Source organism: Echiichthys vipera (genome assembly GCF_963691815.1).
Source record: "Echiichthys vipera genome assembly, chromosome: 1".
Taxonomy (NCBI): Eukaryota; Metazoa; Chordata; class Actinopteri; order Perciformes; family Trachinidae; genus Echiichthys; species Echiichthys vipera.
Window position 1 is genome coordinate 39,913,264 of NC_139826.1, and position 25,000 is coordinate 39,938,263.

General features: G+C 49.8%; 1 protein-coding gene across 1 annotated transcript in view; it reads left to right on the plus strand.

Annotated features, from left to right (window-relative positions):
• shank2b (SH3 and multiple ankyrin repeat domains 2b) overlaps nucleotides 1-25,000 on the plus strand; it is a gene marked incomplete at both ends in the record, with an annotated part of 138,868 nt that overhangs the window by 14,202 nt on the left and 99,666 nt on the right. The window contains 4 exons of the mRNA XM_083920918.1: nucleotides 8,643-8,794; nucleotides 9,555-9,722; nucleotides 12,255-12,371; nucleotides 16,730-16,807. Of these exons, the coding sequence (XP_083777044.1) occupies nucleotides 8,643-8,794; nucleotides 9,555-9,722; nucleotides 12,255-12,371; nucleotides 16,730-16,807 (515 nt within the window). The remainder of the gene's footprint in view (nucleotides 1-8,642; nucleotides 8,795-9,554; nucleotides 9,723-12,254; nucleotides 12,372-16,729; nucleotides 16,808-25,000) is intronic.

Consider the following 25,000-nt stretch of genomic DNA (forward strand, 5'->3'; position numbering starts at 1 on the left):
ATTTCGTTCCTGTTTAACGAGGAATAACATCTGATGAAGCGCACTGATTAACCACCAGCTCCCCAACAAATTAAAGTCAAGTGTGCATGTGAGTGGATGTGCGTGTTTGCAGATGATGAGCTCTTGTTCTTGTCAGGATGCGGTCTCCCCAGACCCTGGACTCTCTGCCTCCGAGTGGGCCAGGGAGGACTTCTTACTGTTAGCCTAGCCTAGCGTCGTACATAACACCTGCTCACTTTGTGTTGATCTGCGAGCTCTGATGAGAACACACTGACGTTAGGACACGGCTCATTACTCCGGGCACTGGCTGGACCCCAGTGTGGTTGTGTGTAAAAGCACTGATTCAGGTCTTTGGCTCTAATGACTCTAGTTATTCAGGATGTGGCGGGGGCTGACTGAACACACATACTCCTCCTGGTATCCAACTCTCATGTTCACACCTGGAAGATACTCGGCATCAACGAAAGCTGCACACACCTTCACTGCTGTCCAGAGGGCAACAGGCTCCTCTCCAGTAGCAGAGTAGTAGAGACAACACGTTTTCCACTGCAGCTTCATCAAACAGGGCTCCGTCTCAATGTTCTTGGACTTATATAGCGCCTTTCATGGCACCCAAGGTCACTTACCAATTGGGGGGGGGGGGGGGGGGGGGGGGTAGGGGTCAAAGGACTTGGTGAAAGAAATGTTTTGAGGTGCTTTTTGAACACAGGCAGGGACGGGGCAGAGCGGACATGGAGGGGTCGGCTGTTCCAGAGTGTGGGAGCGTTGACAGAGAAAGTCCTGTCCCCAAAAGTCCACAACCTGGTGTGGTGGGGCGGAGGGTCAGCAGGTCCTATCAGAGGACCACAGGGAGAGTGACTGAGTGTAGGGGTGGAGGAGATCTGTGAGAGTCCATGGAGAGATTTGTAGGTGAGCAGGAGGATCTTGTAGGCGATGCGTGACCACCATATCCAATGGAAACTGGAGTCGACGATAGGGCTGTGATGGTATGGATTTTTTCTTACACTGGTGAATACACAGCGTATCAAAGCGGTATAGCAGTTAACCAACAGAGAGATGCTGTGACCACTGGGCAGTCCGCGTGCTCTGTTTCAGCAATGCCAGGCCGACGGGGCCCCGGGTGGCTCAGCCTTAGAGCAAGCGCCCCATAAACAGAAGGCTAAAGGTCCTCAACCGCAGCGACCCGGGCACGACTCCGACCTGAGGCCCTTTGCTGCGTGACATCCTCTCTCTCGCTATCTCTCTCACATATTTCCTGTCAATCTGCAGATGTACTCTGTAATTAAGGCTTAAAAATAATCTAAAAAACAAAAAATGCCACTCCGACAAACCGTGCATGCAGGCCGAAATTCAACCCTGGAGTTTTGTTTGCATTAAGCTATAAACTGTATATGAAGATGGATGGCTCATGACCCAAAGAACGAGGTCACAGGTACAAGCGGCAGGATTGTGTTTTGTGTTTCCTCAGGAGGGGGGCTGGAGTCTCCCTTAGAGAGAGGGGGAGCAGTTCAGCATCCGTGAGGAACTCAGAGTAGAGCCGCTGCTCCTTTGCGTTGAAAGGAGCCAGTTGAGGTGGTTCAGGATCATCTGGTAAGGATGAACCCTGGGTGCCTCCCTAGGGAGGTGTTCCAGGCACGTCCAGCTGGGAGGAGGCCTCGGGGAAGACCCAGGACCAGGTGGAGAGATTAGAGCTCCACACTGGCCTGGGAACGCCTCAGGATCCCCCAGTTAGAGCTGGTTAATGTGGCCCGGGAAAGGGAAGTTTGGGGTCCCCTGCTAAAGCTGCTGCCCCTGAGACCTGACCCCGGATAAGAGGCTGAAGATGAGATGAGATGTACTTCATATCAACAAGGTTTCCGCCCCCGGCCAAAGTCGTCACAGGCAACAGGAGCAGCAACAAGTCTCCTTTCTGCATCAGAAGAAAAGCAGGACTATAACTCTGACCAGCATCAAAAACTGAAATCCCTTCACCCTCCGAACACACGCTGATGATAAGGATCAGTGAGAGTAAGAGGAAACTCTCGAGGCTTGTAGTTCAGCGCTGCGGGCAGGATGAGTCAGGTTCACAGCGTAGCTCCTGGAGCCCTTCGTGTTACTGAAGTCATCCCTTTACTACAGCACTGGTTTGTGTTGTGGAGAGAGAGCATTACCGTTCCTGGACGTCTAAAGCTGCCTGTGTTGAAAAGCTCATTATTTTCATTGGATGGCCGACGCTGGTTTTCCTGAGTGTAAAATCTGACAGTTATGTTTATTTATGATAATTTAATGAATATGTCAAGGGTATCTCAGCGGCGCAGGTGCTCTTAACACCTCCGGTTTTGAGTGGAAAGAGAAACAAATGGGTCTGTTGAGGCAAATAAAGGTGAGGCTGAGAGGAGAAAGCATTATTAAGCAGAGAATTGAGGTTCTCTTAATGGGTTTGGGAGCTTTTGTTCAATGAACGGCTCTGAGCTGAAGGGAAGAGGCGTCTCGGCAGATTAGGACTCTTGTTACTCAGCTTTTACCAGCTATTGATTGCAGCTGTCCAACAAAAGCTCTTCATTGTGAGTCACAAAATAAAACAAACACTCTTCTTCTTCTTCTTCTTCGTCGTCTTCCTGCGGCTCGTGTCAGCACAGCTGGGGAAATCCCTGCTCGTTTTTGTGCAGTGTGAGAAATGACGAGCGCACTAATCGTTGCTGAACCGTTTTCGGACAATTTCTTCAACCCGTTCCAACTCGTCAAGCAAATCTACTGGGTTTGATTCAGGAAAAGATTCTGGTTTGGGTGTGTTTGTTATAAAAAAAATAAAAAGATAAATTAGCTTAAGAACTTCTGTTAAAATAACGCAGAAGACTTTTGGTCTCATACGGGACACGAGCGCAGGTCTCCTGGGTGAAAGTCATGTGTTTGTTTGACTCATGCATCCACCCGGCGATTCAATCTCCCGGGAATGCGAGTATGGCATTGCTTGCTCACATTGGTAGCAGGGGGCAGCCGAGGCAGGTAGCAGCCGAGGCAGGTAGCAGCCGAGGCAGCTAGCAGCCGAGGCAGGTAGCAACCGAGGCAGCTAGCAGCCGAGGCAGGTAGCAGCCGAGGCAGGTAGCAACCGAGGCAGCTAGCAGCCGAGCCAGGTAGCAGCCAAGGCAGCTAGCAGCAGAGGCGAGCCTACTCTGCTGTTGTGCTAAATGGAAGTGATGCTAGTGCTAATGCTAACAGGGGTCTGAATGCTCTAAAAGAACATAAATGAGCTCTCAGAGGAAGTGTGTCGTCGTGTTGCAGTGAGATCAGGCCGTCAGAGATTTAGCCACCAAAGTCGTACAGATGCTGACCGCTCTCCGCTCTCCGCTCTCCTGTAGATCAGACCGGGACACGCTTCACTCTGCACTGACGCCTTTCTTCTTCTTCCTCTTCTGGATTTCCAGCAGACTAGATGCCCACAGTAAAGGCACGTCGCCGCCATGCACAGTTCATAGTTAACAGTCTGGTTTCCCCCAAAGAACTGCAACAATGGCGGCGTTGGTGATCCCCTGGATGGATCACAGAGAACTTTGATGACGCTGACCAAATCTCAGGGCTGATTTGCTATCGCAGGACAGCGTCACGCGATGCTGCTTCTTCCAAGCGCAACGTGCGATGAGGCGATAGACGCTGCTCTCATCCCCCCGGATCGCGTCGTCAAAGGCAACATAGCGTGTCATCCTGTCATTTCCATTGGTTTTGAATGGCAGCTTGAAGCTTCCATCTCCTCCATCGCTTTTGGTGTGAATGCACGGTTAGTCGCTCTTCTAACATCATCTCACTGAGCTCATTTGAGTGATGATATGTCATTTCCAAACTTCCCATTGATTGTCTGCACGAGCAGCTGTGCAATGCATTGTGGTAGCGCAGAACACACACACACACACACACACACACGGTCACGCGGACATGGAAATGTTCACTGAAATCATCAGTGACGTGCACGGATTCTCTAAGGGACGAGGGGCAAAGAATGAATGAATGAATGCAAACTGATGGATATTAGTTTTGAGGTCTCCAGGTTGAAGTATGAAGCACACACACACAGACTGTATTTCATTATGAGTTTGTATTTGTGTGTTTGCACGTGCATGTGTTCTTTCTCCACCAGGGTTCAAAACCGGCGTCTGCATTAATAACTGGGAGCCTTTAGAAACACAAGAGAGGAAACAAATGAATTATGGAGAAAGAATAAAGTCCTCCAGAATCCCTTTCACTAGTCCCACAAGTTACATTTTTACATTTACCTCATTCACCATTAATACATCTTTTATGCGTCTCCGGTTTCTCAAATTCACGTGTTCCTCCTGATGGATTTCGTTCCTGTGTAACGAGGAATAACATCTGATAAAGCGCACTGATTAACCACCAGCTCCCCAACAAATTAAAGTCAAGTGTGCATGTGAGTGGATGTGCGTGTTTGCAGATAATGAGCTCTTGTTCTTGTCAGGTTGCGGTCTCCGCAGACCCTGGACTCTCTGCCTCCGAGTGGGCCTGGGAGGACTTCTCACTGTTAGCCTAGCCTAGCGTCGTACGTAACATCTGCTCACTTTGTGTTTATGGAACATTTGTGAGCTCTGTTGAGACCACTCTCACATCATTACATCACCTCACTGAGCCGTGGTCGAGCATTAATATTGTGTTTACAGTCGAGTCATGATACGTGGTCACGATGACTGTGAGCTCCCGCTCCTCATTTGCATAAAGCTGAGGTCCAGGCTACTTCATGCAAATCAAGGACCAACCTGCCATCTCTCAAAACTCACGGAAATCTTTTGAACTAACCGCTGTCGCTGTCCGGGATTGGTTTATAGCTTATTTCCTGGCTAACATGTTTACAGAAACATATTTGAATCAACTATTTTCTTAATATTAGAGAAAGTTTCCAAACCAGCCGCCGTTAGACACGGGATGATATGGAAACGATTCACGATTTTACCTCGATATTTATCAAAATATACTATAAACTCTTAAAATGGCACTAAAACACACTAGAATCACTTTACCATACATAAGAAACAATGTTTTTGGTGAAGTCACTCATGAGGATATTTATGAAACGGCCGGGATGAGGATCAGCAGCTCTAAATCTGAGGCTGTGGCTCCCAGCAGGAAACCGGTGGATTGTTACTCCAGGTAGGGAATGAGTCCTGACCCCAAGTGAAGGAGTTCAAGTACCTCAGGATCTTGTTCACGAGTGAGGGGACGATGGAGCGTGAGTTTGACCGGAGAATCGGAGCAGCGGGGGCGGAGCTGCAGTCGCTCTACCGCATCGTTGTGACCAAAAGAGAGCTGAGGAAGGCAAAGCTCTGGATCTACCCTCAGTCCTGGTTCCTACCCTCACCTGTGGTCCTGAAAGCTGGGTCAGGACCCAAAGAACCAGGTCCAGGTCAGGACCCAAAGAACCAGGTCCAGGTCCAAGCGTCTGAAATGTGTTTCCTCAGGAGGGGGGCTGGAGTCTCCCTTAGAGAGAGGGGGAGAAGTTCAGCATCCGTGAGGAACTCGGAGTAGAGCCGCTGCTCCTTTGTGTTGAAAGGAGCCAGTTGAGGTGGTTCAGGATCATCTGGTAAGGATGAACCCTGGGCGCCTCCCTAGGGAGGTGTTCCAGGCACGTCCAGCTGGGAGGAGGCCTCTGGGAAGACCCAGGACCAGGTGGAGAGATTAGATCTCCACACTGGCCTGGGAACGCCTCAGGATCCCCCAGTTAGAGCTGGTTAATGTGGCCCGGGAAAGGGAAGTTTGGGGTCCCCTGCTGGAGCTGCTGCCCCCGAGACCCGACCCCGGATAAGAGACTGAAGATGAGATGAGATGAGATGATTCAGTTTACTGTCCCAAACTTAGACTCAGTGTTTGTCTATTTTCAAAAATGGAGCAGGAGTAGGCAGCTCACGCGTGAGGCGTTCATCCAATCAGGTGCAGCTATCACTGCTGTAGGAGGTGTCGCCTGTTTTCTCAGTGTGTTATTTGTCATTGGCGCCTCACCCCTCAATAAAAGAAGAAGCTGTGGACAAAAAACAACCCCCCACCACAGCGACTTTGGGTTTGATCCAATCAGGAAGCTCCGTCAGCGTCAGTTCTCTGAGTGTCCACTAGGGGCAGGTTTCATAACAGAGCAGTTTCTCATTGAGCCCCATGTTAAACAGGCCGTTTACACAGCATCATTAAACCTGTTTAAGGACAAAAGAACATTCTAGTCTGTGTGTTTAGCTCAGATCTCCATGACAACACTGAGGGGGAGGGGCTAGTTTTTATTTGATTGGAGGTTAAAGTTTATGAATAATTAGGGGCGTGGCCTCTTGAGTGACAGCTAGCCTCTGGCCCTCACTTCTCCTCGGAGGTAAACGTCAGCCAGATGGACGTACGCCCCTCCCCCCAACGTCACATACATTTGGATTGGATCAAGTTGAGAGAACGGACCTCGACGGAGATGCTACATCCATGTTTTATACGGTCTGTGACAAAAACATTGGTGTAAATGAGAGAACAGTCTGATTAAACAATCAGTAAAAAGGAGTTTAACAGGTTTCAACTGTGAAAATTACAAATCAAAATACAAATATACTTATTTTTATATATTATATTAATATATTTAATACATCATGCAACTCACAGGAAGCTGTGTCTGAGCTCCGCCGTCACAAACTGACTTAAACAGATTTTTATTTTGTATGAAGTGAAATGAGAACATGATTTTCCTCCGAGTGCCCCGTTCTGAGGACCTCATTTACACTGACATTTCCAAAGACGTCTTAATCACAGCAAAGTATTTGTGTTGCTCTAATTAGCTGTGACAGACGTTTGACCTGCTTTAATCAGCCTGGGCGTTATCAGCGCAGAAGAGGTGACAACAACCCCGACTGTGACGGGGACGGAGAAGAAAACCCGCTGTGATGACTTTTCTTTTTCTGTTACGTTCTGGTTCTTTTGTCACGAACGGTGCAGGAAGTAACACCGGGAGACTGGGAACACAACAGAGGCTGCTCCAACACTCACGACAGCAATGTGTCATATTCAGAGCTGGCTCACTGATTCATCTCATCTCGTCTTCAGTCTCTTATCCGGGGTCGGGTCGCGGGGGCAGCAGCTTTAGCAGGGGACCCCAAACTTCCCTTTCCCGGGCCACATTAACCAGCTCTAACTGGGGGATCCTGAGGCGTTCCCAGGCCAGTGTGGAGATCTAATCTCTCCACCTGGTCCTGGGTCTTCCCCGAGGCCTCCTCCCAGCTGGACGTGCCTGGAACACCTCCCTAGGGAGGCGCCCAGGGTTCATCCTTACCAGATGATCCTGAACCACCTCAACTGGCTCCTTTCAACGCAAAGGAGCAGCGGCTCTACTCCGAGTTCCTCACGGATGCTGAACTTCTCCCCCTCTCTCTAAGGGAGACTCCAGCCCCCCTCCTGAGGAAACACATTTCAGAAGCTTGGACCTGGACCTGGTTCTTTGGGTCCTGACCCAGCTTTCATGACCACAGGTGAGGGTAGGAACCAGGACTGAGCGGTAGATCCAGAGCTTTGTCTTCCTCAGCTCTCCTTTCATCACAACGGTGCGGTAGAGCGACTGCAGCTCCGCCCCCGCTGCTCCGATTCTCCGGCCAAACTCACGCTCCATCGTCCCCTCACTCGTGAACAAGATCCCGAGGGACTTGAACTCCTTCACTTGGGGTCAGGACTCATTCCCTACCTGGAGGAACAATCCACCGGTTTCCTTTCTTTAAATGTTAAAAAAACGTGTCTGTATGTGTTTTGCTAAAAAGCCGCCAAATGCTGATCATTCTGGTGTCTTTCTGGGAGGGGAGGCGCTCGCTTTGGTGAGCGAGTTCAGATACTTGGGAGTTATCCTGGACTCGACACGCTCATTTAGGAAACACATCAAAAAAGTGTCTAACTCTGTCAAATACAACCTGGCAAATTTCAAACAGATCAGGAATTCACTACCCACCAGTGCAGCTTTGATGTATTTACACCGTATGATCCTCTCACATGTCGACTACTGCTTCACCAGCTGGTCGTTGGCGCGTACGACAGCACTCAGACCAATAGACAGTCTCTATAAAAGAGCCCTAAAGACTCTGGATACAAAACCCTTCTCCTACCACATCAGCAAGACTCTTAAGTTTCCATAACTTAAAACATTTAGATTTTGCGTGTTGTGTATATTATAGTCTCCATGGTCTCGCTCCACCACCACTGACTGACTTCATACAGAAAAGCACGTTTTTCAGTCTCTCAGGTCGTCTCCTTCCTCTCGTACTCTGTTCTTATCTTAACTTTTTCTACATCGGTGTTGGAGATGTGAATTTTTAGTATATAAGTATTTTGTTCACTCTCTACCAAACAGAGTTTTTAGGTGTCTGAGGCTAGAAATAAACAACACTTATCTTTATCTAGCTCAAAATCACAATCACAAATTTGTAGTTTGGCATACGGCAGCCGCTAGTTTTGTTTAGTTTAGTTTAGTTTAGAAGTTTATTGAGCAGGGACGAACACACTGCACATTGTTTGATATATAATATAAAATAGATGCCTTGCATTCAGGCTTCAACCCCTGTCCCCGGTTATAGGTTGTGTTGTGCTGGGTATGTCTCCTGCTCTCGAGGACGTGCGATCATTAACGATGTTGTGTGTGTCTTTTGTTTTCCCAGAGAGTCCGCTGACGTTTGCGGCTCACCTGGACGACGTGGTGGAGATGATCAAGGTGCTGAAGAACGGAGGAGCTCACCTGGACTTCAGAGCCAAAGACGGCATGACCGCCCTCCACAAAGCTGCACGCTCCAAGAACCACGTCGCACTGACGGTAAAGGGCTGCTGTCCCCCTGCTGTCCCCCTGCTGTCCTCCTGCTGTCCTCCTACTGTCCTCCTACTGTCCCCCTGCTGTCCTCCTGCTGTCCTCCTACTGTCCTCCTACTGTCCACCTGCTGTCCTCCTACTGTCCCCCTACTGTCCCCCTACTGTCCTCCTACTGCCCCCTGCTGTCCTCCTACTGTCCTCCTACTGTCCACCTGCTGTCCCCCTACTGTCCCCCTACTGTCCCCCTACTGTCCTCCTACTGCCCCCTGCTGTCCTCCTACTGTCCTCCTACTGTCCCCCTACTGTCCACCTACTGTCCCCCTGCTGTCCTCCTACTGTCCCCCTACTGTCCTCCTGCTGTCCCCCTGCTGTCCCCCTGCTGTCCTCCTGCGGAGTAGAGCCGCTGCTCCTTTGCGTTGAAAGGAGCCAGTTGAGGTGGTTCAGGATCATCTGGTAAGGATGAACCCTGGGCGCCTCCCTAGGGACGTGTTCCAGGCACGTCCAGCTGGGAGGAGGCCTCGGGGAAGACCCAGGACCAGGTGGAGAGATTAGATCTCCACACTGGCCTGGGAACGCCTCAGGATCCCCCAGTTAGAGCTGGTTAATGTGGCCCGGGAAAGGGAAGTTTGGGGTCTGCTGAGGTTGGAGATGAGATGAGGAACCATGGAAACTACAAACTTGACGGCCTACCCTGCTTAATATTTCACATATCTCCTCTCTGTGTGTTTGTGACCCCTCCTCTCGACCCCCTCACACACACACTTCAGACGCTGCTGGAGCTGGGAGCGTCCCCGGACTACAAGGACAGTCGGGGTCTGACTCCTCTGTATCACAGCGTGGTGGTGGGAGGAGACCCCGGCTGCTGCGAGCTGCTGCTGACCAACCACGCCTCCGTCTGCTGCCAGGACGAGAACGGCTGGCACGAGGTTCACCAGGTAAACACACACACACACACACACACACACACACACACACACACACACACACATGCACCATTAGATTCACCAGGTGGGTTTTTTTGGCTGTTTATTTGGAACAGCTGGTATTGGTAAAGCACACACACACACACACGCACACACACACACACACACACACACACAGACACACACACACACACACACACACACACACACACACACACACACACACACACACACACACGCACCATTAGATTCACCAGGTGGGTTTTTTGGCTGTTTATTTGGAACAGCTGGTATTGGTAAAGCACACACAGACACACACACATAGACACACACACACACACACACACACACACACACACATCCCCTGGCTGTGGGCGGCTGCCTTGGCAGCTGTTACCCGTTGAAGTAGATAAAGTCGTTTAAGGAGAGACACCCTGCAGCAGTGACAGACTATTAACGTCTCCACACAGTGGCGCGCTCCAGTGTGTGTGTGTGTGTGTCTGTGTGTGTGTGTGTGTGTGTGTGTGTGTGTGTGTGTGTGTGTGTGCATGCATGTTTGTTTGTGTGTGTGTGCGTGTGTGTGTGTGTGTTTATCAGATTGCTTATATCTCTCTATATCGTGTCTGTCCCACTCCAACAGAGCGGCTGCAGCTGGCTCAGAGGTCAACGTTGTGTTTATGATACTGTATTTATTTATATGTATAATGTTCACTTCCTGAGTTCACACCGCTAACATGCTAATTAGCACTAACAGGCTGATGTCACAGTGCTTACAGGTGTTAAATAAAGTCTTAAAGGTTGAATATGTAGAATCTTAATTAAAAGCTATATATTTAAAACATAATACACCCACAGGCGTTTTGTGGGGTGCAGGTTGAAAGTGCAGCAGCTTTAGCAGGGGACCCCAAACTTCCCTTTCCCGGGCCACATTAACTCCCCCTCTCTCTAAGGGAGACTCCAGACCCCCTCTTGGACCTGGACCTGGTTCTTTGGGTCCCCCGCGACCCAACCCCGGAAAAGAGGCTGAAGATGAGAGGAGATGCAACGTTAATCAACTGATTAATTGATAAATTAAAAGTCATTAGCCCTCATTTTGGCTTCTATAGAAACTTGGCTTCAAACCTTTTGAGTGATCCACTCGTTCCCTCTAAATCAATACATGTATTTACAGTGATCCACCGTGTTCATCAGCAGAACTCAAATTAAATGTTTTTGTGAGGATCGGCCGCTTTCCCTTCATTTTGGTCACGATGATAATAACTTCATCAGCACTGACAAGAACAACCCACATGTTCAAAACGGTGAAATCAGATTGAAAGAGACCAGCATCCTCTCTGTCACTGGTTCTTCTGCAACAGACGCAAGCACGCTCCCAAATTAGCATCAGTCACTCGCCACTTGGCGGGCTGCAGAAACTCTTATCTGGACACACACTCACACTGGTGGAGGCACGCAATACGAGACCATCTGTAACTGAAACGCAATTCTTTGGTTGACTCACTGTCCAATGCATCTGTGGTTAAATTTACTTCCTCTAGCTCGCTACTCGGCTCGATTATCAGCGGAGAATTTTGCACTTTTTTGTGGCAAACTGCCGGAGTATGGACCGAGCATTCAAAGACAAGCTGAAGGGCGATGGAAGAACGGTTAAAAGAGAGTTTACAGAGAAATGATGGGGAGAGATCAGCTGTTTATGGCAGCAGCAGCAGCAGCAGCAGCAGCAGCAGCAGTAACAGCAGCAGCAGCAGCAGCAGCAGCAGCAGCAGTAACAGCAGCAGCAGCAGCAGCAGCAGTAACAGTAGCAGCAGCAGCAGCAGCAGCAGCAGCAACAGTAACAGCAGCAGCAGCAGTAACAGCAGCAGCAGCAGCAGCAGCAGCATTAACAGCAGCAGTAACAGCAGCAGCAGTAACAGCAGCAGCAGCAGCTTATTCAGTTCAGGTTGAAACGCCATTGACAGCTGGACCATAAATGGATGGACCCTGGATGCACGGCCGACATAAGAAAGATGCCTTCTGCATATGAGATAAAGTGTTTCATCACCAATTCAACTTTACAAATTTAAATACAACCGTAAGAAAATAAACAGTAAAAACAGAAAGTCAAGACAAATGAATCATCCCGACACGTTCAGCCTGATGTTTGGCCGGCTGTGCGAATGCTCAGTTACGTAACACGACTCCGCTGCACTTCTCCTCTGATGGTGAAATACCTTTTACTGTAAACGGCTGCGGTCGATAAGCAGATGTTTGGGTCTCTGTCTCTAAAGGAAGCCACAGTGTACACAGGAAGTTCCAGAATAATCCCCCCAACTGTCCCCAAAACTAGACACACACACACACACACACACACACACACACACACTCACACACGCCTCTCCTCCCATCTCTGACTGAGCGGGTTCAAACTGAGGGTACAGCTGCTCCTCGTCTCCTCTGCAGCACACTGACATCAAGTGTTGAACGACTGTTACTGCAACTGCTACCTATATGACAGTGAACTTCATTTGTCTGTGTGTGTGTGTGTGTGTGTGCGTGTGTGTGCAGGCTTGTCGTCACGGCCATGTGCAACACCTGGAGCATCTGCTGTTCTACGGAGCAGACATGGGCGCCCAGAACGCCTCGGGGAACGCTGCTCTTCACATCTGTGCCCTATACAACCAGGTGAGCAGGGGTAGAGTGTGTGTGTGCGGGTTTCCGTACTTGATGAGAACAGTGTGTGTGTGTGTATACGTGTGTGTGTGTGTAATGTGTGAATGAGAGCACCACTGTTGGGTTGACCTGGTGCTATTTTGAGATAGTTAAGCCAATTCTGTCAAACACGTCGTAGAAAGCGGGAGAAATGTGGAGCAACATGCTGAAGCCACCGTGTGGAGTCTGAAACATGCACCTGTGGTTTTCACCATTAAGAGGTGCATGAAAATCCACCTGACTGCAGGAATGTAAGTGTTTGTGCTCACACATGTATGACCCCTCACTCAATGTGTGTTCCCACGAATGTCGAAAGGACATCTGGGTCCCTGCTCTTCTGCGTGGTGCGGCTCGGCTTGGCTCAGCTCTTTTTATGAGTCTGGGTTAGTATCTGGTACTCTTTTTGGTACCATCTCATCTCATCCAATCCCAGCTGACATCGGGCGTGAGGCGGGGTCCACTCTGGACAGGACGCCAGTCTATCACAGGACACACAGAGACGAACAGAGACAGACAACCATTCACACCTACGGGTGATTTAGAGTCATCAATGAACCCAACACCTGCACGTCTTTGGACTGTGGGAGGAAACCGGAGCACCCGGAGAAAACCCACGCAGACACGGGAGAACATGCACACTCCACACAGAAGGGAACCAGCCGGGATTCAAACCAGGAACCTTCTTGCTGTGAGGCGACAGTGCTAACCACCACACCACCGTGTAGCCCCTATATGAGCCACCATCATGTGAAATCAAATTAAAATGACCACGAAACACAGTTTTCCTTCGCTAATGTTTTTTTGGGGGGGGGGTTATCCAGCATCAGCGCGGGTCACCAACTCCAGATTAGCACCTGCAGGGAAAGGCGCTGGGCCGTACACCAAGGATGTGACGCATATTTTAGTTCCACGTTACATTTTTTCAGCTCCAAGATCAAATGTGTTCCCTCGTCCACCGTGCAAAAAAACACATTATTTACACGTTGTTTATATCATTTTTTGCCAAAGCTACAGGGAGCCACTGAAAGGGAGCCCAAGCGCCGCATGCGGCCCCGGAGCCGCAGGTTGCAGACCCCTGCCCTACACTGATAAAGGTGCTGTGTGCAAAAGAGAAAAGTGCTGGTACCAAGGGAGTCCAGTTGTAAATGTGTATTTTCTTAGATTTTCTTCCATACCTCATGTTCTTCACTATCTTCAGGCTTTAAATGTGTTGATTTTATCACTTTATTATTAAAAACATGTCAGTTTATGACGTACTCCAGGTATTATCTTGAGTCTTTTCCACTTGTCCACTCTGTCGTAGCCACAGACGACTCACATCACTTGGACTTTTCCCTCAAGGACGCACCTGAGTGTGTGTGAGTCGTCCGTACCTGAACAAGAGCCCATCTGTGTCCAAATGTCCTCTTTCTAAAACTGTGAGAAAGGAGGGAGCAGCTGGCAGTGCTGCGGGTCATTTGGCGGACTGAAGCGCAGATTCCCCACCTTCCTAAAGTGCTTTTGTAAGTCCAGAACATCCATCACACGAACACAAGAGGTGATGCTTTAAACAGAAGAGGAGGTGGACGCGTCTGAACACTTGAAGTGACGGGACGGCCTTGAACGCTCCATGCTCACCTTCACTCTGTACGCTGTGGAACGTCTGCTGCCGCCTCCACCTCGTGCGCTTGTACTTGTTTGTACGCACCCTGCAGGCTCTTTGTTCCTTCCTCCCCTGGGTCCGATCGTTTGCAGTTCTCGCTGCATGTTATTTATCATGCTCGTGTGTTTGATGCTCTAATTCTGAGCTCAGAGAATCCCCAGAAGTGCAACCACGCCGACAAGTCGCCGTCTACTGCTAATTGCAATAAACAGCTAAACTATGTGACTTCTTTCCTGACACAGCTTCGGGTAATAGCGCCTTTGAAAGTAAATATATTTAATATGACGTGTAAATAAAGCGCTTTTCAAGGCACTTAAAGCGCTTTACGGGGTTTCAGGTTCCACTCATTCATGCAGACGCACATGGTGGTGGTAAACTATGATGGTAGCGACTAAGGCCGCCACCGACCAAGGATGTTCTTGGTCGACCAGTGGTTTTCCTGGTCACACACACACATATATATATATATATGTGTGTGTGTGACCAGGAACTAGACTTTAGATGTGAAACCTGTTTGGGTACGGATGGACGGTGTGAGTGCAACCTTAGGGCGCACTCACACTGTCCTTCCGCACCGCGACCCGGGCTTTAGGGTCCTTGTCCCCCCCTCCAGGCCCGTTTGTACTCACACTACCTGTGCGCCCTTAGTTCCAGTAAAAGTGAAACCATCTCAGATTCGTTTCTAGCAAAAACTCTCATCAAATAAGCAATCGAGACAACTTTCTCATGTAACAGCTATTAATTAAGATATCCCAGAGAGTCGCTATCAGTCGGCTGAAGCTTATCACAGGTTTGAAAATCATTGGAGATGTGTTGGAAAATCACTGGAGATGTGTTGGAGCAGGGAGAAGCCTAACACATGCAGGGCAGTGCTTCTCCAGGAGCAGGGTCGGACACCTGCTTCACAGCTCCAGTTTTAGAGGAGGTGTGGAAATGCTGCTTCTGTGTCAGTCTCATCTCATCTTCAGCCTCTTATCCGGGGTCAGGTCTCAGGGGCAGCAGCTTTAGCAGGGGACCCCAAACTTCCCTTTCCCGGGCCACATTAACCAGCTCTAACTGGGGGATCCTGAGGCGTTCCCAGGCCAGTGTGGAGATCTAATCTCTCCACCTGGTCCTGGGTCTTCCCCGAGGCCTCCTCCCAGCTGGACGTGCCTGGAACACCTCCCTAGGGAGGCGCCCAGGGTTCATCCTTACCAAATGCCCAATACGATCAAAATCTTTACACTTTTCTTTGACACTGAGGAAAAAATGTCATGAAGTCAAGAAACGAAGTGAAGGAGGATTCATAAACCGCCGGCTGCACTCACGCTCGCCTCTCCCCATTAAAGCGTGTTCAGTGCTTCTTAATGGGATGTTTCACGCAGGCTCTCTAAACGTGGACAGCCTTAACACCTTTTCATTACCGAGGCTGGAACTGGAATGAAAAACAGGCGCCGGTCGCAAAAGTGAAACCAAACGGTTGTGTCATGGAGAGCGGCTGCTCGCGCTCCCCCTCCTGTGTGTGTGATCGAAGGCCGACCGGTGCGTCGCTTTAAATGTTGCTGCCCTGAGGGACTGTGGGACCGCATCGCCTCCTCTCCTTTGGTCGGGGATGTCCAGTGTCCTCTCTGCTGAAGCTGCTTCTGCGTAACAGAGGGGGGGGGGGGGGGACCTGGAGCACTATGTGACTACGCTCTCGTGCAATACTTCCTAAAAATGCCTGCACTCATGAAGCACTCTGAGCAGATTCAGGTGCATTAAAACATAAACTTCTGCTGAGAATATATGTCCGCTGTCACATCATGAAGTGCACAAGAGAAATCCATTTGAAGCCGGGGTTTCCATGGCGTCCGAGCTGCCACATCCCGGCTCATCCTGGCTCATCCTGCCTCAGCAGCAGCAGCATGGACACCAGAGATTGGACCTTTCTCACGTTGCGTCCCTCTGCCTCTCCTCTTCCACATTTTCGTCTTGCGCTCTGCTTTAAACGGCAATTATCTCCTGAAAGCTTCAATTCATAGCTCTGATTCATGTCACACACTTCCATTTAAATGTAGAAAGACGTGGTGGGATCGCTCCGCTCCAGATGGAGACGTCCATGAGTAAAAATAACGCACTCATGCGTGTCTTAAAATAAGATGCTGAATGTCTAATGGCAGCAATATTTACAACAGTGCACAGATTAGGATTGTGCATCTGTGTGAGCGGTTCGTCATCTCTCAGCAGCAACAGAAAGTATTTATATTCATGTGTGTGTGTGCACGGTACATGCGTGGTTGAGCACTTTGTGGGCGATTTGTGCAGTAGATTCAAACCCCTCAGCACTCTCCATCTCTCTGTTCTCCTCTCTCTCTCTCTCTCTCTCTCTCTCGCTCTCACTCCCTCGTTCTCTTTGAGTGGAGCAATAGATACACACTTAACAGGGAGTGAAGCTCCAGCCCTGATATAGCTAGTAGATGTTCTGTTGTGCTCTTCTTCTTCTTCTTCTTGTGTCAGTGCTGGGATGTTCAGGCATCCAGCCGCACTGATCACTTCCTGCCCTCCTCACTTCTTTGGGGAGAATTCTGCTGATGCCACTGGGAGCTGATCAGCCTTTTTCCCCCTCAGCAAAGTAGGAGAATGAACGTATTTCAGTGTCTTGTCTTTGACTTTGTCCTCTTTCTTTGTTGTCATATGTTTTATTCTCTCTTTCCTCCTCCCCCCCCCCCAGGATAACTGTGCCAGAGTGCTGCTCGTGCGTGGAGCCGACAAAGAAGTGAAGAACTACAACAGCCAGAGTCCATTTCAGGTGGAGTACCAACTAAAACACACAGATGCTTCACTGCCGTTTGCATGTTAGCGATTATATATAAGATTGATTTTAGCTTTTGAGCGCAAGGAAAAACGTTTTTAGTAGCAGCACGTTGTTCTTCGTCTCATTTGTTACCATGGCAACAGTGCAAAAAATGGACAAGGTCAGTTGCAACGAGGCATTGCAAATGTTGTCTTCCTGGCCAAAGGTTGGTTTCAGTTTCACATGTTGGTATTTGAGAGGAGTTTGACCACGAGTGAGCGTCTGTTTAGTCCTTTAGCTTCTCGTCCTGCGGCGGACGACTGTTAGCTGTAAAACGTCGACTTTGGGGAACGCTTAAAAAACAGCTCAAGCTTTAATTTAGAGTAGGGAATCGAACGATATGGACTTTTAAAGGGCCGAGGCCGATTTTCTTTGCATCAGCTTTAGCCGATGACCGATACGGATGGCCGATATTCTTGAGGCGATATTACTTTCGCTCCCTCATCATTAAAATGACACAATGACGATGACAAATGTTCATTCATTCATCTTCGTCCTCTTGTCCGTGTCGGGGTCACGGAGGGCTGGAGCCGATCCCAGCTGACACCGGGCGTGAGGCATGTCTTACAATAATAAGATAAAACAAAGCAGTGTGTTACAGTATTAAAGGTTGAATATGTAGAATGAGCAGAACAGCTCCATCTAGTGTCTCAAGATCGTTGTCGCAACAACAAAATAGAAGTCCAGCAGTCGGGTTGCCAGGTTGGTCAGACCCGGCCCAGTAGCTCCAGGAGACCGGAGTCTGTTTGAGCCTGTTTGAACCCGTCCCCTCCAGAAAATCACAGCATCAAAACAAGGATTAGAGGAGTTTGACTGACAGTTAGCGTTAGCCGTTAGCGTTAGCCATCCCAGCTAAGTACAGATGAAAGTGATGTTAGCATCAAGGAGCAGCGTAGCCATGTGGGCGTGCGTTTGAATGGCGTTCCTCTCCTTTCTCTCAGTCCATGGAGTGAATGCTCGGCCTATAGTGACTCTGGTTGTTGCCCGTCTCCGCTCACTCAGCTGCTGGGACAAAGAACGCCCCCTTCACTGAGGCTCCCAAGCAGCTGCAGGATTGGCTAACTCCATTTCACCCGGTGCCAGCCTACAGTAGCTGCACCCAACAACAAACAACCCTGACAACCAGCAACGCCCAACGCTATTGGCTGCTACCATGGAAACACAACGGGACAGAAAGTCACTGTCAAATTTAAAATATTAATTCAGACTAAATATATTCTACATATTCAACCTTTAAATATGAATTAACTATTAACTAACCCTAACCCAAAAATGAGAATATACACAAAATATGAGCATGTACAGTATAACAGTGACAGGTTTTGAATGTGTGTGCGTAACTATATGCGCTGGTGTCCCTTGTATGCATGTGTACTGGTGTGTTTGTGTTGCTGATGGTTGCTGCAGCAGCACATCCATCATCTGGGGGAACAACCCCGGCAGCGCTGCAGAGATTGACTCATAACCTACGCCTGAGTTACAAAAGAGCCTTACTCAGGCGGGCGTTTATGAAAGGCAGTCCCACGGGGTCCTCTTTGACAGCCACTTGAGCCGAGTGCTTCATTAGCTCGAGCGCTTCATGAAGGGAGCGAGCCGGGGCCGAACGGAGATCACATCGGGGCGTTTGTCGGAGTTTGAAAGTTTTGCTTCCACGGCTTCGACCGGCGCTCGCACTACTGAGTCGATGTCACGTGCAGCTTTATTTCTATTTGAGTGCAGGATCGATAACGTGCACGGTTGCATCATGCATCTGGTAAAGCGCCTTTCTAGTCTTCTGACTACTCAAGGCGCGTTCACACTACTTGTCACATTCACCCGTTCACACAGACATTCACACTGATGGCAGTGGACGTCTACAGACCATCTAATCTGACCATTCACACACATTTACACACCCATGCACAGCACAGGGAACAATTTAGGGTGCAGTGACTTGCCCAAGGACACTACGACATGTGGACCAGGGGAGGTGGGGATCGTACCACCACTGATCATGCAGCATGAAGCATCGTGCAGTGAGGTCGTTCTCTTAAACATCACTTACACTGTCGACGTGAAGGAAAAGTCTGTGATAAATCACCTGCTGTTGAGGTCGTTTGACGGCACAGAGGGGTCGACACACAAGCAGGAACACACGTGCACATGAGTGAACGTTCCCCTGGTTTCAACCCTGAGAAGTGCGGTTATTCAGACCTCTGTAGACGTCATCGTAACCGTGTTCAGGTTTCTGATCGTGTGCAGGAATCCAACGACTCATTAAGTCGTCGATCAGTTTAAAACCGGAGCTCTCGGATGCACAGATGAGAGGTTTTGACTTCTGCAGCCAACATTCCTCCGTCTGTGTGAGGAATGTGTTGTAACAGAGACACAAACAGCAGGTCTCGCACTGACAGCAGAACAACAAGCAGCCACTAGACATGCTGTGGACTCTCTTGTTTTTCGAGTGGAAGAACTCGCTCTCTGGCTCTTACTATCTTTATCACAGTTGCACTCTCCACCTACACACGGAGCCAGGAGCTGAATACAACAAGTTTATGCCTGTTTTCTGATCCGCCGGCGTTCTGTACAATGTAGGATATCGGTGCGTGGAGTGGATGAAGGAAAAGAAGGATCAGTGCATCAGAAACCAACATGTAGAGAGCGTAAGACACAGCCTTCACTCGTCTGGTTCCCATCAGATCAGTGAGGTCTGTTGGTGATCGGATCTCTCATAGACCACGTCCCGGTTCACCCTAAAAGTTCTGGATGGCGTTCAGTTTAAGTTCTTCTCCTGTTGAAACAGGACAGAGACACACACACACTGCTGACACAAAGCTGGAGGAACCCTGTTGTCTTAAATATCTTATTTCCCTTTCACACACCTGGACAACCAGACACACACACACACACCAAATGAAGGCATGTGGAGCAGGGTTTCCACGCTTTGGGCCAAATAGTGTTTTAGCCACAGGTTTGTGTGCTTTTTGTGACCATTTTAGAGCTTTAGTGCTGGAGACTTGAAACGCATACTATGCAGGACTTGTCACTTAGGGCGCACTCACACTGTCCTTCCGCACCGGGCCAAAACCGGTTTTCAGGTAAAGCCTAGTGCGTTTGACCAGCTGGCCGTTCACGGCCGGTTTGAGAGAGGTGGGCTTTTGTAAAGCACGTGTGCGAGCACGAGCACGATGCCTACGGCGGTTCTGAGGTCATTTCCTGTGCGCCTGTTGGGACATAGAAAAAAGAAGGAGGGACCATGCACGGACATTTAACAACAACAACAATGGCGGTGAAAGGTTCACGTTGGTGTGATGCGGAGGTGGAGTGTTTACTGCAGATTTGGTCGATGAAAAGATTCAAAAACAGTCGACAAGACGCACAAAAACTCTGAGGTCTACGGAAAGATCTGGAAACAAAGCCACGCATCGCCATGACGTCATCAATGCGTGTGACGTGTTACGGCGTGATGACGTATAGGCAGCAAGAAGCATTCTCCGAGGCCCAGGTAGTGTGAGTACAAACGGGCCTGGAGGGGGGGACAAGGACCCTAAAGCACGGGGCACGGGACGGAGGCACAGTGGGAGGGCGCCCTGACTGTTTGTGAACATTCAAATGAATGCTGTTCAGAATGAACAATGGCAGCCGCCTCTGTGAATAGGATTTTGTTCTTAATGACTTGCCAGGTCAAAGTCCCAGTCAGCAACATTTTTGTGCCTCTACGTAGAGCTTGTTGTTTGTTTTGCAAAAATCCACCGCGCCCGTATCATCCTGTCCACTCAGCGCCGAGCTGACTCTCAGTTCACAGTTCATGCACACGCCACAGCCCTCCCCCACGCATGTAACACGCTAAATGGCGTTAGCAGTTACTATCTATGAGTAAGGGCGCCCTCCATCCGTCCCGTGCCCCGTGCTTTAGGGTCGTTGTCCCCCCCTCCAGGCCCGTTTGTACTCACACTACCTGGGCCTCTGAGAATGCTTCTTGCTGCCTATACGTCATCACGCCGTAACACGTCACACGCATTGATGACGTCATGGCGATGCGTGGCTTTGTTTCCAGATCTTTCCGTAGACCTCGGAGTTTTTGTGCGTCTTGTCGACTGTTTTTGAATCTTGTCATCGACCAAATCTGCAGTAAACACTCCACCTCCGCATCACACCAACGTGAACCTTTCACCGCCATTGTTTTAAATGTCCGCGCATGGTCCCTCCTTCTTTTTTCTACGTCCCAACAGGCGCACAGGAAATGACCTCAGAACCGCCGTAGGCCTCGTGGTCGTACACGTGCGCACGCTCGTGCTCGTACACGTGCAAACGTGCTTTACTAAAGCCCACCTCTCCCAAACGGGCCGTGGTCATGGTACGGTTGCACTCACACTGGTCAAACGACCTAGACTTCAGCCGTGAAACGTCCTGGGGCACGGTACGGAAGGACAGTGTGAGTGCAACCTAAGTTAGCTAGCCCACCTCCATGTAGCGTGTACTCCATGCTGTTTATCGATGAGTGAAGAGACGGGCTCGTTCACAAGAGTCGGTGGTAGAGGGGGAGGGGCGTGAAAATTGTAAACATTCAAAATTTGACTGAGTCAGCTCCATCTGCCAGACTTCTTACCGATTGCAGCTTTAAATAAAGATCCAATATTTAAAAAGCCACCATGGTTGTAGCAGTGTGAAGCCTGTTATAGACGATAGTGACGAGCCCGTCAAGGGTCCAAAAACACAGCTGTGGTCCCAAAAAGCTGCCCAACATGATAGCGTCTGTTCAGCCGGAGCGTCCTCCAGTGCTGACGGGCGCTATGGAGACACGTCTGCCTGTGCCACACTGTATTTGTGTGTTTTTGGGCGCTCCCACTGCCCAAAGGAGGAAACCCAGTGCTGCTGTTTCTGCTGCTGCGTTTGCTCTTAATTAGGACACTGTGTGGGTGTGTGGCCATGCCATCTGATAATATCATGTGTCAGTTCAGTGTGTGTGTGTGTGTGTGTGTGGTTAAGCCTGATCATCATTGTTGCATACAACCGAAAGAAAAGAACTGGAGCAGAGCTGAAGCACAGAAATCTCCCATCATCCTCTCTGAGTGGCCCGTTCTCCAGATAGAGGGCTTTCACACAGATACAAATTCATTTCCTTTGTTTAACGACCCCCTCCAACAATCGGCCGCGTCCTCTCCACTTCCTCTAACTGTCTTTTGTTCTTTTTGTCCACTCAAACACTATTTGCATCTCTCCATCTAACCTCTGCTCCTCTAAGCTTCTCATCGTCTCCGCAACACCTCCCTTCATTTACCTTTGCTCCTTTCACTCCAGTTGTTATCTCCACCTTCTCTTCTGCACCTTCTCCGCTGCCGCTCTTCTAATCTTATTCCTCTCTCCGCTCATTATATGCATTGTCTATTTCCCACCCCCTCCCCCTTTATATCCTGCCCTCTTTGCCCCCACACACTCTCTCGTTCCTCCCCTCGCCTTTGGCACGCGCTGTACGTCACACACGACTCCCCCCTCTGCTCCTCTGTCTGCCTTATTACCACGAGTCACGTGCAGCGAGTTCCCTCCACCGGTGACATGTCATCACGCGGTTACACTGAGCCAAAGTGTTTGAATATTCAAATTGAAATTCTAATGTCACATTATTCCAGAGGCAACAAGCATAAGCAGACATGTTGTCATGTAATTTCTCGATTCGGTGTATAAATAGTTCCGCGAATGCTCACAGTCAGTTTCAACCCGGTGCGGCTTAAACCTCCAATGAACAGCTGAGCTTTGGTGCCATAGCAACAATTATTTCCCAAGAGATGCTAGCAAGGAAGCTCACTCTGCAGCCCCCCATTCCCAGTGCCTCAGTGGGAATTATGAGCAGCAACAGCACCTGAAATGGGTCTAAAAAGACTCAGAGTTCACGGGAATACGAAGGTAAAAACGAGCAAATAAGCACTTTTAAATGGGCCAAAATTCCGACTTGCATCTTCCCAGCTCGTGCTCATCCCCGAGGCATCAAGTACGGTTGTTTCGTCACTTCCCTCTCTGCGTTTGGCACTAACGCACAAGGACTTTCAACACTGTCTGTGGTGATATTAGACGCTCACAGATAACAGGGTTCCAGGGTTAAGAGCGCCAAACTCCACGTGAGGACGTGGGATGTGGGGCGGCAGATGGGACTTTCACCCAGGAGGCTGCGGCCCGTGTCGTTCATGTCCCGTGTGTCTCTGAAGTGACAAACACACCTTTTTGTGGCGTGAGTTATTCACATGTTCCTCGTGTTTGAAACAGCGACCGTAGTGGAGCGTCGTGTGTGTGAAAGGTGACGCCGATGAACAGGACCGTTCATTAAAAACAGGTCGGGACGAGAATCCTTAGCGTCGTTCATGAAAGCTGCACCAGTCCATAGTTTCACATGAACAGTGGGTCTGATGACTTTGTGTACGTGAAAAGGGGGGCGTTATGGGGCCGCTGTGGCTCAGTGGGAGAGTGGGTCGTCCTCCATTTGAGAGATTGGTGGTCCGATCCCCAGCTCCCCCGGTCCACATGTCGATGTGTCCTTGGGCAAGACACTGAACCCCGAATTGCTCCTCGTCCTGCGCATGGGTGTGTGAATGTGTGTGAATGGTTACGTTAGATGGTCTGTAGATGTCCACTGCCATCAGTGTGAATGTCTGTGTGAACGGGTGAATGTGACAATCTCTCCACCTGGTCCTGGGTCTTCCCCGAGGCCTCCTCCCAGCTGGACGTGCCTGGAACACCTCCCTAGGGAGGCGCCCAGGGTTCATCCTTACCAGATGATCCTGAACCACCTCAACTGGCTCCTTTCAACGCAAAGGAGCAGCGGCTCTACTCCGAGTTCCTCACGGATGCTGAACTTCTCCCCCTCTCTCTAAGGGAGACTCCAGCCCCCCTCCTGAGGAAACACATTTCAGACGCTTGGACCTGGACCTGGTTCTTTGGGTCCTGACCCAGCTTTCATGACCACAGGTGAGGGTAGGAACCAGGACTGAGCGGTAGATCCAGAGCTTTGCCTTCCTCAGCTCTCTTTTCATCACAACGGTGCGGTAGAGCGACTGCAGCTCCGCCCCCCGCTGCTCCGATTCTCCGGCCAAACTCCCGCTCCATCGTCCCCTCACTCGTGAACAAGATCCTGAGGTACTTGAACTCATCACTTGGGGTCAGGACTCATTCACTACCCGGAGTAAGCAATCTCGTCTGCTGATTCCCTTCTTGTAAACAGCTTCAGTGTTAGATCTCTGTGGTTGATGGTAACACCCATATATATTATTCTTTAGCAGGAGAAGTGTTGTGTATCCTCACACAGAAGAGCACGTATTACTCTGCTCAGATGAATGAACCCAAAGTGACCCGTGGGTTTGATGAAGGAGCAGAACTCTGGCCTCGGCTCTGGAGTCTGAGTGGCTCCTAAAGTTTGGGATTGATGTGGGTTTCCTCTGCTTCCTGTTTGGACTTTTGTTCTTCGTCGATTGATGATAGATTTCCCGTCTCACTCTCATCTGACGGACTTGTTGCCTCCGCTGATGTTCCACTCGGCTGCAAGCGGCTCACAACGCCGCTCCACCCCCCTCCCCCCTCCCCGACTTGTATGTTATACACACACACACGCATGTGTCTCCATGACAACCAGGGGAGAACGAGAAAAGAATGGATGTGGGGGAGGTGATGATGGTGATGATGGAGATGATGGTGGTGGTGGAGATGGTGGGCGGAGGAATGATAATGAGGGTTAGATTGGGACTTTGGTTTCTTGTCATCTGGTTTTAAAAACGTCCAACGACCTTTAACCTCTGCTCAACTTAAATTATAAAAAAAAGAAGAAGCACAAGCGAAATGTGTTTCCTCAGGAGGGGGTCTGGAGTCTCCCTTAGAGAGAGGGGGAGAAGTTCAGCATCCGTGAGGAACTCGGAGTAGAGCCGCTGCTCCTTTGCGTTGAAAGGAGCCAGTTGAGGTGGTTCAGGATCATCTGGTAAGGATGAACCCTGGGCGCCTCCCTAGGGAGGTGTTCCAGGCACGTCCAGCTGGGAGGAGGCCTCGGGGAAGACCCAGGACCAGGTGGAGAGATTAGATCTCCACACTGGCCTGGGAACGCCTCAGGATCCCCCAGTTAGAGCTGGTTAATGTGGCCCGGGAAAGGGAAGTTCGGGGTCCCCTGCTGGAGCTGCTGCCCCTGAGACC